The sequence below is a fragment of the Rhopilema esculentum genome, chromosome 18 (genome assembly GCF_057945365.1).
Source record: "Rhopilema esculentum isolate cy_ngs chromosome 18, ASM5794536v1, whole genome shotgun sequence".
Classification (NCBI taxonomy): domain Eukaryota; kingdom Metazoa; phylum Cnidaria; class Scyphozoa; order Rhizostomeae; family Rhizostomatidae; genus Rhopilema; species Rhopilema esculentum.
The window spans coordinates 7,058,206-7,071,797 of NC_142832.1; the positions used below are offsets into that span (position 1 = coordinate 7,058,206).

Below are 13,592 nucleotides of genomic sequence, written 5' to 3' on the forward strand. Positions count from 1 at the left end.
GAAAACTTTAGAAAAATTGGCATAATTTGGAGTTGAAATGGTTGGAGCAAGTTGTTGCGTATCCAACTGCAGACGATATCGTTGTAAAATTAAATATCCTCACTTGAGTTTTTTCAATATTAATCGCGTAGGCAACCCAGAATGGACTGACAAGCTTGTTTACTGTGTCGATAGGTGTGACAAGCGTTTCAAGGTTAAGAGTGCAAAGATATGTTTTGTGCACTTCAAAGAGGAATGTATCTTTATAGGTTTGTGAATGGATTTTATTCAAGCATTTTTTTATCTATTTGATAGTGCGAAAAACGTCCTACTCCGCGCGTATGCAGACTTTACCGGTCGACGGGCTTTACCGGTCCTACTCCGCGCGTATCTTTAGTGGACCTCACTTTGCCTATGCGACCACGATACTCTTGGAATACATTTTACCCATTTTTGTTTTTGACATAAGAATCTTTACCTCCTCATATATCAATTACTGTCGTTTATGAAAAACAAAACCCCATTTCCGCTTAAATAAAAACATATATGAAGACGCCTTGCTAACCTGACTGCTGTATCCTACAGATGCCATACTAACCTACAGCCTGTTCAAGAAAATTCCAAAACTCAATTTCCAAAATGTTCTGTTCTGATAAAGCCCTCCCCATCCTGTTCACCAAATATGATATGTTTATTTTAAGATTTGAAAGCTTACCAAACCTTAAGGATACCAAACCTACTGACTTTTTTCTGTTCTAGATAAGAACGGGATCCCAGAGTTGAAGGAGAATAGTTTGCCAACTGAATTTCTTCCTCAAAAAAGCATTGTACCAAACCAGCACCCAAAGAGAGTTACAGTATTTAAAGCCACAAGAGCCAGTAAAAGCAATCAAGTATGCTTGTTTAGACGATATTAAAGAGAAGTATTCTCCAGGCAGTCAAGGGCTGGTGCACTCGCAGGCCCACTTCCTGAATAGCAGGGGCGGATCCAGGATTTTTGGTGACTATAGCTCAAATCTATTGGGATCGGAACCAAGCCCTCCTTGCTTGCGGGACACGCCCACTATATGGGCAAATGATATACCATGTGTGCTTATAGTTGCTTCGTATTCATAAATATTCCTTCAAACATCCTTTTTCTATTTCCAGGGACGCCAGAGAAAGGGGTGTGGGGGTACAACCGCCCCTGTTGCCCTTTGGCAAAAGGGGCAAGGGTTGTTTTTGATAAAGTTCCCTTGAAACTGGCCAATTGTAATAATCAGAGAGATTTGTATGAAATTCTGAACTTCTCAAAACATGTAAAATAATTCCTTGTGCCGAAAGTTAGCCAATGTTGAAGATACCTACAGATAATAAAATTGCAGTTACGTATGCTGGCAATGTGTCATCACAATGCCTCTCCAGATAAGATATAAAACACTGAGCGCAGAATGGCCTAATATTAAAACTTAGACGAATCAGAAGTTTCGTTCTTTGTTGACAGTAACCAACCAGAATTGAACTACAGTGGATATTCCGAGCTATAGTCGGTCTGGGGATTTGCTCTGGAAAAGGCATCGAAGACAATGAAACCCGTACTATAATTTTTGGCGCGAGCTATAGTCAGGTTTGAAAATGGCCTTTTAACCAATAGAATATGAGTATCCACGTTACTTCTCCGCTCTCTGTCCCCTGTAAAGCAACAGTGGACTATAGCTCGTTTTCACATCCTGGGTCCCCTGTAATGTAGCTTCAAAGGCAAGGACCTATGTAAAATAACGTTTTTTTTTTAAACCAAGGTTCTTCAATAGTGAAAGTATAAATTAGCAACAACCAACGATTACAACATAACGACTTCTTTCAACGACAACTTCGACTCGACTGGACTTGCACTCAAAGAACATACGCTTTTAACAACATGAGTGACGCACACAAAACCCTAATGACACAAATTAACGGCAAATGGACTAATAACAACTAAAATAGAGATGGCACGATGACAAACAAAATGACTGACGCAAACATCGGAAGACATTCTCATTAACAATAACGAGCCACAAACACGATGCACGACAGACAAAACTAGTTGTATAACACCTACTAGGGACGGCGGAACGACCAAGCGGCGAGAGGGGGGGGGGGGGGGCAGGCTTGAGTAAAAAGGCTTTTGATTCATACGTAACTGCAATTTCATTTCGATCTTCTGCTAATTTTCGGCATATATAACTATTTTACATGTTTTGAGAAGTTCAGAATTTTATATGAATCTCTCTGATTATTACAAATGGCCAGTTTCAAGGTAACTTTATTAAAAACAACCCTTGCACCTTCTGCCAAAGGGCAACAGGGGCGGTTGTACCCCCACACCCCCTTCTCTGGCGTCCCTGGAAATAGAAAAAGGATGTTCGAAGGAATATTTATTAATACGAAGCAACTATAAACACACATGGTTATATCATTTGCCCATATAGTGGGCGTGTCCCGCAAGCAAGGAGGGCGTGGTCCCGATCCCAAAAGATTTGAGCTATAGTCACCAAAAATCCTGGATCAGCCCCTGGGATCCGCTCCTGAATAGGACTTTTATAAGGGAATAAACTAACATGGAGTCAAGAGGACAAGGCGCACGATTGTTCCCAGTCCCTAGTTGCCAATCCAGCTCTTCTTTCTATTATCTATGACTCAACCGAATGCTCACTGGCTCTAGGACGGCCATTCTTAACCTCCGGCCCGCGGGCCAACTCCCGCCCCAACAAGATTTCATCCGGCACGACAATTGTTTTTACCTCGAAAAATTGTTAGCAAAACACTGTCAGAGTTTGGAATTCGATTCATCTTCTTTTTCTCTGCTCTGATATCTTCTTTTTCTCTGCAATAAATTTTAATATGCATCTTGTAGACAGTTATTGGTCCGAAAAGGAGTATCCAAATAGGAAATGGTTTACTTAATCATTAGATTGTTTTATATTGTTTCATTAACTGATTTTTATTCATTTCTCTTCTTCAACTTATGCAATGCTAAGACCCTTGCTTTTTCATGTCAACTTTTAAACAGATAAAACTATGGAACGGAACCTAGTTATAAAAAACCTTAAGAATATTGCCTTGGATTATCTCTTGTTAAACTCAATTTGAGGTGCAGTAATATAATCTAAAATTTTTCTTGCCGCCAACCATGGCACAGAACAGAAGTCTATTTTTCTGATTTTCTACTCCAATTATTTTTCCTGGCCCTCGGTACGAGGCTACAGGCCAAAGTCCAGCTTCTATCGAGTGATCATGTGAGGTCTTTCAGGAGTGGGAGTTTTCAAGAAGAAATGGTTTGCGGTGAACTCTGCCTAACAACTAGCACTGCCGTCTTTGCCACAGTCATAGCACTGTTTTGGCTGGTGTATAATTTCTTGAGAATTGAAAGTTCAAAGGTATTGATCAAAAATTTTATTTAGTGACCCTATGTGCTGTGTTGTTCGTTTTATGTACCCAAGGCCTAGGCCCTATGGAAAAGATGAGATTTCACATTCAAAAGTTCTCAAAAATCATAAATGCAAACTTGAAAACAACTGGAGAAACTAGTGATATTCCAGTAAAATTGTCCTTTTCTCCTGAATTAAGCATGGCAAAATTAAACACTCGACAAAAGCACTGCACATTCAATAAAAGGAGAAATCACTGTCAACATTTATCATTGAGAAAAAATGTTTCTCAAGCAGTTTTTAGAATTCTTTGTCACAGTGAGATAAAATTTAGAGTCAAGAATTCAAATGGTTTTGGATCTTATCTGCCCTAGGTTAGGCTCCTGAAAATTCTTCAAAGTCCAGTTTGTTTATAATATATTTCCAAAGTAAAGTATGGCATCACTAAAGACGTTTGCTGTACAAAAAAACGGGGGACTTATGGTTGTGCTCATTCAGAGAAATTTCTGTGCTTGGTCTAAAGCAACTCATCATGGAATTAAGTGTATGATATTTCAAAGAACACTAAAAACTGCTCAGGTACATTTTTAATGTTTATTATTTGCTAGACTTTCTTACTGATCTCCTGTTTCAACGAACCAAATGAAAATGAGCAAATGCATATTAATTTTTTTAAATAGACCATTTTCGTTGAAAAATTTTGATTTATGTGAATCAAATTGTTTTTTTGCAAGCTTGAATATTTTGTCAACTTGCCTGCTGTTCTTCTTTCCCAAGGTAGATGAGAATTCCAAAAGACATGGTGGAGAACTTGTAGCTGAAGTACTCCAGGTAAGAAAGCCTGAATAAAAACATTTTTTGGGAAAAATTAATTTGCAAATGTCTATGCACAGTGATCATAACTGAAATACATGTTGATATTAATGAGAATGTGTATTGAGGGGTTAGACATTAATCGATATACATCTTTCTATATCACTTTGCTGCTTCTTTCCTTATATTACTGAATTTTGACTTGCATTTTAGTCTCATGGGGTGAAAAATGTCTTCACTCTTTGTGGTGGTCACATTTCACCTATCCTTGTTGCTTGTGAGCAGAAAGGAATCAAGGTCATTGACACAAGACATGAGGTAAAATAGATCAATTATGAGTGACTGCATAACTGAATGAACATTTCATTGAGCTATGTTTACAAAGTATGTATCATGGTCTCCATTTGAATGAATATCAGTTTGAGAATGTTTTGACCTGATCAATGGTTTTTTTCTTTTTTGTGAATTTATTATATTGACACCAGAATAAAGATTTGTGAATTCATATAATATTTTATACTACAACATTTCCTGAGACACAATGTTGTTTATATCTAATGGGTAAGTAGAGATAAACAAAATTGTGAATCAGGCTATAAAACAAAACCTAATTGATAGCCTGATACACAATCTGATTGTACATCACTTGATTGCAAAGCTCTAGGTTATAAATTAAACCCTAAATTGGCATACAATTTGAATGCTAGCCCACTCTGCATTAGAAGGTACCCTATGAGAACAAAGGGAAGGTTAAAGGCAGGAAGGAAAATAACTGATCATCCTTCTTGATTATGTTGGCTTGACAGAAGTTTTCTATTAGAATGGTACTTCAAAACCTCGTAGATGAGATTTCTTTTAACTTTTTCTTGATGTACCACATTGTCTCATGGTATCATGCTCATATATTGGAAGTCCGAGATTTTGTCAAGATCCTCAATTTATATGTTTCATCTCCAGGTAAATGCTGTATTTGCAGCTGATGCTGTTGCAAGGCTTTCTGGGACTGTTGGTGTGGCTGCTGTGACTGCTGGTCCAGGTATGTAAAAATGATAAGAACAAACCGGTACAACTAGATATTGAATTTGTACATGGAAGAAAGATATACATATGCATGTATGGCATTTCGAGCATATCTCTTCAATAAGATAGTCAGCAGTTGGCATTTCCAATGTGTAGGTAGACAGCTTCTGATCTTAAGTTTGATTTACTGTCTCATAAACAACAAAATGATTTCCCAACTGCTTACTCACAGAAGTCAAATGCTTAATCTGTAATTATAAGTTACTTACATCTATTGTACAATCTTGTTTTTTTTAAAATTCCTTTTTCTCTCTATCCTCAAGGGTTAACAAACACAGTGACAGCTGTTAAGAATGCACAAATGGCAGAATCACCTTTGTTGTTGATGGGTGGGGCAGCAGCAACACTTCTCAAGGTATGTATTCGCCATTGGAGCTAAACCTCTGTCAGGGGAGGTCACATATGGAAAATTGAAGCTAAACCACTTGGGTGAGCGACTGAAAAATCAATTGAAAATAAAGCAGCTTTTAGATTCATTATGCCAAGCTTTCGAGTTTTGGTATGTTTTCTTAAAGTAAATAACACAATGGTTCCCTTGTATGTCTTAATGCCATTGTTCCTTGGCGAATCATGGTGAATTTATTTCTTCAACTTCTTTCATGCCTGGTAAACCAGCTCGAAGTTAAAGTTTAGCAGCAATGGCACAGAAAAGCAGATCTAGTTATTTTTTTCAATTTTCAATTAAAATCCACCAGAAAAGTGTGGCTAGTGTAGTATTTGCAAGCACATGCTGGTACATTACCATTTCAAATTCGTAAATAGTTTCAGTCTTCAGAATTCATCTTTAAAAATTGAAATGATGATTGCAAATGATACTGAAAGCACACAACATGAAACCTCTCAAAAGCCTTCATGACTAAAAGGAATTTGGCTAGCAGCACAAAAGAGAACAACACCCATGCCTAGATTCTATAGCCCCAAGGAGCCATTTGGTAGCCTTGTTTTCTGTTCTGAAACAGAGTAAGGGATATTTCAGATTCTTGTTTTCCACAGGGTAGAGGTGCATTGCAAGATATCGACCAGATGTGTTTGTTCAAGCCCTTATGCAAATACACAGCTACAATCAAAAGGTTTGCTCTACTTATAATGCAATACAGGAATTTTATCTGCTAACAAGATATATATGTATTTATATATGGATAATGCTAAGTAAAACTGCTCAAATGATCTTTTTGTTTATGTTTTCAAAACAGTGTAACTTAAGATATGTTTAGAAACAGTTAAAGTCCCTTATTTTGAATTGTTTTGTGCTGACATTGACTACATTGGTTTTAAATAATTTTGGTATGTTTTTAACCTCTCAGAGTTGCTGACATCATACCAACACTGAAAAAGGCATTACAGGCAGCTCAATCTGGGACACCAGGTTTGACTTTCATAATAATCATAATACCCATCAGTCATAGTTTTTATTATCAAAGTTCTATAATTATATTCATAACTAGATGATAATCACTCCATGTGTTAATGAAAGTCAACATTCAATCAGTGTTGCTGACTCACAAAGCTTTTGAGATGTTGAATTTGAGATGCTGATAACTTTTGATATCCCAGAATATTTCCAAGATCTTTGTTCTTTTTAGGACCAGTTTTTGTAGAGTTCCCAATTGATGTTCTTTATCCATACCATTTGGTTAAAAGGGAAGCTGGAATAAAGGTATTGATATGACATTTTTATTTTCATATCTGATATCTTATGTAACATTCTTGCACTATTGAGTCTTGTATAATTTTTACATTGTTGGTTCCTTTATCTTGAATGAATTAGAAAAACCAGCTATTTGGCACCCAATGTACGTTTACAAAAAAGCAGCTATTGTGTAGACAGAAGGAGTTTGTTTTTACCTTAGTGCTCCACTAGTGATATTTCATCATGTGCTTGCCTTTCTGATTGGCCTATTCCGATTGGCCTATACCGATTGGCCTATTCCGATTGGCCTATTCCGATCCAAGACTTAGTATATATATTTCCTAGCTTAGAGGTTTTGATCTATGTTCTGAAAGCTCTAGAATTTTTCAAAATGTTTGCTTTTTTCAAGACCATTTTTGATTTTTGTACGGCCAAAAGATTGTTTTTATGTTTTAAAGAGGATCAGACCTTCCATTATCTGTTAGTCAAATATAGGTAATGTTTTATTGAAACTAGCTAAGTCTTATTTGCATAGGTTGATAGAAATGAAATAAGTCTTATCAGTTTGTCATATATTACTGGATGTTTTGTGGGCAAAGCTGTATAGGCTTTGGTTTATTGATTCTGAGTTGTATGGTTCTAAGTTGCAACTCCGAGCTTGATGCTTTATACAATCATCAGGCAACAGCTGAAAACGAAAGAAAAACTTTATTTTGTTCATTAAATTCACACATCTAGCTGTTATTGCCATTACGATACAGGTGATGAAAACCCTATCTGTATTTTTATTTGCAGTGCCTCTCCTTCATTTAAATCTTTTTTATCAAGAGTTACTTTTTATCATTTCAGGAGAATCCTGTTGGTTTGCTTCCGAAAATTGTCAATTGGTAAGTAATAATTCTCTCCTCTGATCTTCATATTTTACATTTAGTGGCAACTTTCATTCATACAGCTACTGTTTATTCTTTCTGACACGTTTTTTCTTTCAATCATTCCTTCAACTGCCATAGGTGTTATTTTTCCTCTACACCCACCTAATGAGCATCTCAAGTAACAGATTCATTGCCTTATTTAGGTAGTTAACTTCTAGGAAGAGTATTTTCTCCATTACAGTTATAACTGGCCATTATTTTGAAATTATTGGCAGTGTCACGATTTTGACATGATGACGATTTTGCCTTCAGGTACATTACAAGGCATGTTAACAATCTATTTGCTGGTGCTTGGGAAAAGCGCGATTGCTCACCACTTCCTGTGGATATACCTATGCCATCAGACAACCAAGGTAAACTGCAATTCAATTCAGATATATATTCCGAAATTTTCTCTTTTTTGATTAAAAATACAATTGTATTTGCAATTTTACCAATAAGCTTTCAAATTCACCTTGGACAAATAGGCATTGTTTCAAAGTTTTTGTTCTCAGAATAAGGGTGAATCATTTGTTAATGAGGATGTTTAAGCAAAGCTAGAAAATGGGGGCTAAAGAATTATAATATATGATTTAAAAGACTTTCTTGACCACCTCATTGCAAGAATGGCTAAACATACTCACTTACTTACTTACTTACTTATTTACTTACTTCTTACTTACTTACTTACTTACTTACTTACTTACTTACTTACTTACTTACTTACTTACTCACTTACTTACTCACTTACTTACTTACTTACTTACTTACTTACTTACTTACTTACTCACTTACTTACTTACTTACTTACTTACTTACTTACTTACTTACTTACTTACTTACTTACTTACTTACTTACTTACTTACTTACTTACTTACTTGATTTCTGATAGTAGTTGCCGGCTTGGGAGTATTGATTGCTTTAAGTAGCCTTTTTGCAGTTCTTTGCATCTACCTACGATTTCCATGATCGAAATCCAATGTTTGTTTTTTATTTTTAGTTTCGGAAGCAATATCAATTATCAAGAAGGCTAAAAAGCCTTTGATCCTACTTGGAAGCCAGGCAACCCTTCCTCCAGTCAGCGCTGATAAATTACAACAGGCCATTGAGGTTGGTTAGATTTCTAGTATTCATGATGTCATGTACTGAGAAATTAATGAATTTCTTTCGATATCATCTTAGCAATAAAGTACCTCCAGAATTCGTTCCTTCGATCTAAGGTCGTGGTATCGGTGACATTATCCTAAAAAAATTCTGTGTCATTAAAAGCGCCCCAAATGTGTCTGTAATACATCTATTGCATCTTAGACTGTTACGGCAATATCAATGCTTTTAGGCACTAAACTGGGCAGCAATGTATGAGATTTTTTCATCCATATTTTAGCACACAGAAATTATATTTCATACGTGAAATGATTTTGTGAGATTTGTTTCCCTCGTTGTCAGCTGGTATCTTTTTTGCTAGATTTTTGTTCCAAATTTTTTATTTTATTTCTTATTCTATCTTTCAGTGCTGTTGTTCATTTATAGTTGTATCTAAATGATATCATTGTATAATGTAATCAGAAATCAAGATTATATCTTGTGTGTAACGTTTCATCGTAGGCCTTGGGAATCCCCTGTTTCCTTGGCGGCATGTCGAGGGGCCTTCTGGGTAGGAACAGCCCGCTGCACATAAGGCAAAGACGGAGAGATGCTTTGAAAGAGGCTGATGCTGTCATTTTGGCTGGTATGTTAATTGTGATTCTGTTCGTTTTTCTTTTTTTTTTCATTTGGAGGCTTGCTTTATTGCTTAGTGTATTTTGCCACTCTGTGTTGGGATGCACAAATATGAAACTGGTAGCTTAGATTTCATTTCTGGTTGAATCTTTTTTCAACTCAGTAGTATAAAATTAAAAGCACTAGGTGCGATTTATTTGTGCTGAAAGGACCCTGCTCCTAGGTGTATCAGTTGCCAAGCGCAACTTGTTCTAAAATGTCCAATATGAAAACTTCTGGACATTGTGCTTTTAACAGAGTGTGCTTTTTTGTAGTATTTCTTGTATCTTTTGAGGTGCCTGCAAAACTAATTGATCATATAACGTTTGTATAGATGTTTCTCAGGGGTACCGAATCACAGTTGCATTGAGTGTAGATACATCTCTAAGGGCAACATTGCAGTGTCTCTTTAATAAAGCTTTGCATCAATTCGCTTCATGTATAAGTGTGTTTTGATTCCCAGGGACTGTTTGTGATTTCCGATTGTCTTATGGTCGAGTTTTGAATCGGAAATCGAAAATCATTGCCGTTAACAGAGACAAAACACAACTGATGAAGGTTAGTTGTCGCCATCATCGTTTGCTTGCTTTTGAGGGATATTAAACTATTAACAAGAATTGTCCCAAGTATGCCTTGTTAATTGAAACCTATCGTAGTGAGATCATCACAATTGGATTAGCCATGTTAGAACTTGATCAGAAATATCTTGAAATAAGGTTAAGAAAATATGCAATTCTTTCAAAATTCCAATTTGTTTTCTAGAAGAACAAATATATTTATGTCTTTTTTGTTTTAGAACGCAAGTGTATTCTGGAATCCAAATTTAGCTGTGCAAGGTATGAAACGATAGATCTAAAATGTACTTTGTACATTTGTACACTCTATTTATATTGATAGTTTTCAGAATCCTTTCTTCTGTCTTATTCTGCTCATTTTTTGCTCATGTTAAAAAGCAAATATTTGGCACTATATTCATGCATGTGTTTCGATTTTCCAGCTGATCCTGCTAGTTTGCTGGTCTCGATTCAACAGAAGATCGGAAGTTACAAAGTGGATACAGAATGGACCACCATGTTGAAAGACAGGGATAACGAAAAGGAAAAAAGCAACAGGTAAGACAGCACTCTTTATCAGAATTACGATCTTTTTACGATCTTGAAAGATTACACGTTTTAACTAGGCCTAGCTCTCGATTTGGCTGATGGACAAGGAAGTATTCGAGTTGTTTCTTTCCTGCCAGTCGTCCTTGCCCTTGCATTCAGTGATTCGCTACTTCCAAAACCGAAACAGTTTCGACTCATCAAGCCCACCGCACAATAGTAAGCTTTTAATCAGTGATTGCTATTATGTTTTCTTGTAAAAAGATCACAGTTCCATGCGAGATTTTGTTGCATGGAACGAATAGTGTATATCGATTGTTCAATAGCGAATAGCGGTTTGTCGTAATAAGACATATATTTCAGGCGCTGGCGCCAAAAATCGCTACTTTGGACTTGGAGTTAGGCAATACTTAGAACCCTCCAAAATCTTTGTCCATTTGATCATCTAACCAAAGGGTCTAAAACTAGATCTTCCAAACTTTTTTTACAGTGATAAGGCAAACGATCCAGCTGGAGAGTTTTTGAATCCAATCAAAGTTTTACACCGTTTGGAAGAGACCATTTCTGATGACTCCATTATCGTCGCAGATGGGGGTGATTTCGTTGGCTCTGCCGCTTATATTCTCAGGTAAAGGTCGTTTACAAATGTTGCTGTTGGCTAGCTTAGCTTGCATTTGTTACCGAATGGGAGAAAACGGTTTTGAAATAGTTGTTGATTAAAGCTGGAACAACAGGGTGATTATATTGGATTTTTGGTAATGATGAAATAAAATGATATGCTGTTACTATTTAGGCCATTACTTTTTGAATTATCAAACCTGTTATTATTGAATTTGAATGAAGTCATTGCTAAACCAGTATTTGTGCACCTATTGATAAGTACATATACCCTTAACTCTTACTTATATCCACGAAGATGCATGTCTTAGAAACTTCTTTTGAAGCACAGAATCTTTCGTTTTTCGAACAAGCATTCAGCAGCCACCCTTTATTCATAAAGCCTTGCTACGTTACTATTTTCAGACCACGTGGACCATTGCGCTGGCTGGACCCTGGTGCATTTGGCACTCTTGGTGTTGGTGGTGGTTTTGCCCTCGGTGCAAAGTTATGCCGACCCGAATCTGAAGTCTGGATCATTTATGGTGATGGATCATGTGCCTACAGTGTTGCCGAGTTCGATACATTTGCAAGACATAAGGTTGGTCCCCTTTGTTTGCGCTCGACACCTTCCAGGAATTAGCAGCCATAGGCCCTTCAAGCTTTCTATAGACCCTATCACTTATGTACTGCCAATGGTATGAATTTATGAATCAGTCTGTTAAGATTAGAACTCAGCATTTGATTGGTTATGCTTAGATTGACAGGTTTATTCTCACCATTTAGATCCACCTTTGATTTCATTTGGTGAAAATGAGCCGGAGTTCGAGATGTTTCGTTTTGGAGATATCTCTGAACGCTTCTATCTGCACCATCGCTAACTGTATTTCTTAAAATGAATATATTAAGTCTTTTTCAAAGCTTTACGAAAATGTGAACCTATATGACCAAAAAATAGTATGAGCAATTATAATGTCCTGAAAATTAAGAGTTTGGTCTAGACATCTTTTAGCCAGGAAGGCCCACTTTGTAGATTGTTATTAATCATGCTGTACTTTTTCACAGGCGCCAGTTATAGCTCTTGTTGGCAATGATGCTTGCTGGTCACAGATTGCGAGGGAGCAAGTGCCTATGTTTGGAACACCTGTTGGATGCCAATTGGCTGTGAGTTGTTCGTTCCTTTCAGAATTTGGTCCTTGCATGATATATGAGCTCCATACATGAGATATCCTAAATGATATTAATTTTCGCGATCCTGCAGTGAATCATCACTCGTATAACTTTAGCTGAATGGAGCTTATGTTTGTTTTGAATCGGTACCATGCCTTTTTGCTTTACGATTTTTCCACCACAATTATACTTAAGTTTTTTGAAAGCAAGGTGTACATACCTTACAGAGATAGACTGTGTTCTTTCTCAACGTCGGTCAGCAGGACTACATGTCGGAAGAGGAGATATTTAAGATAGTTTTGCTAGGAAAAACAGTATGAAACTCTCTTTGATATATACCCAAAACTGCTGTTTTTTACCCTCATATGTGCATTGGCAGGACCTTCAAGTGAATAATGGCAAAATGTTTATTTTAGCACACAAATTATGACGTCGTTGCTAAAGGGTATGGCGGAGAAGGACTGAAGATTGAAAAGGGCTCAAATGATGACATCGACGAGGTTTTCAAGAAAGCTCAAGACCTGCAGAAGCAAGGCAAGCCCGTGTTAATCAATGCTCTGATTGGAAAGACTGATTTTAGAGAAGGATCCATTTCAGTCTAGGAGTTTGAAAGAGAATGAGATATTTTATATGTAGATGAAAAATTCGTGATTTAATGATGATAGTTTATTGAGCAAAAGTCCTTTTTTCTATCAGATTCGTTTGAAAATCATTGTGTGAAAGTATTAAGTCCATCTTTGCATGAGAAATGTTTTGCTACCAGAAATGAAGTTTTCGCGTTTCTTGTTATCTCTACCAAGAGTAACAGATTTCTAACAGACGTATTAGTTAAAGAAACTACCTTCTTGCAAAATTTTGGTTAACTTTGTTAAGAATGCCGAAAGTTATAGTTATCAGTGTCAGATCTTGAAAGAACTTTTTGCTTGGGCAACATTAGGCGTTAAACGTTCGGTATAATCACTGTGAAAAGTCATAGTACTTTAATGTCAGCTTTCAAGGACGAATCCCTCTATCCCACCCTGGATCAATTTCGGTTTACAGTAGATCAGGACAGTACGTCTCTCATGTGGTTCGTATGATAATTGTAAAAAATGTCAACATTGTCATGCTGTTCAAGGGGGGGGGGGCGGGGGTTGGAAATGAAGATATAAAAGGCCAACTTGA

General features: G+C 36.7%; 1 protein-coding gene across 2 annotated transcripts; it reads left to right on the forward strand.

Moving 5' to 3' along the window:
* Positions 1-3,219: 3,219 nt before the first annotated feature.
* Positions 3,220-13,084, forward strand: LOC135696636 (2-hydroxyacyl-CoA lyase 2). Of its 2 annotated transcripts, XM_065216095.2 has the most exons (20): positions 3,223-3,377; positions 3,743-3,947; positions 4,146-4,199; positions 4,395-4,499; positions 5,139-5,217; positions 5,525-5,616; positions 6,255-6,331; positions 6,566-6,627; positions 6,845-6,918; positions 7,741-7,778; positions 8,076-8,176; positions 8,804-8,913; positions 9,409-9,532; positions 10,025-10,119; positions 10,358-10,397; positions 10,559-10,673; positions 11,152-11,289; positions 11,685-11,859; positions 12,324-12,422; positions 12,845-13,084. In XM_065216095.2, the coding sequence occupies exons 2-20, from the start codon at positions 3,804-3,806 to the stop codon at positions 13,028-13,030; spliced, it is 1,908 nt and encodes a 635-aa protein (XP_065072167.2). In that variant the 5' UTR covers positions 3,223-3,377; positions 3,743-3,803; the 3' UTR covers positions 13,031-13,084. The 2 variants fall into 2 exon arrangements, with proteins under 2 accessions (XP_065072169.2, XP_065072167.2); XM_065216097.2 differs by lacking the exon at positions 3,743-3,947 and having other exon boundaries at positions 3,220-3,377.
* Positions 13,085-13,592: the final 508 nt, after the last annotated feature.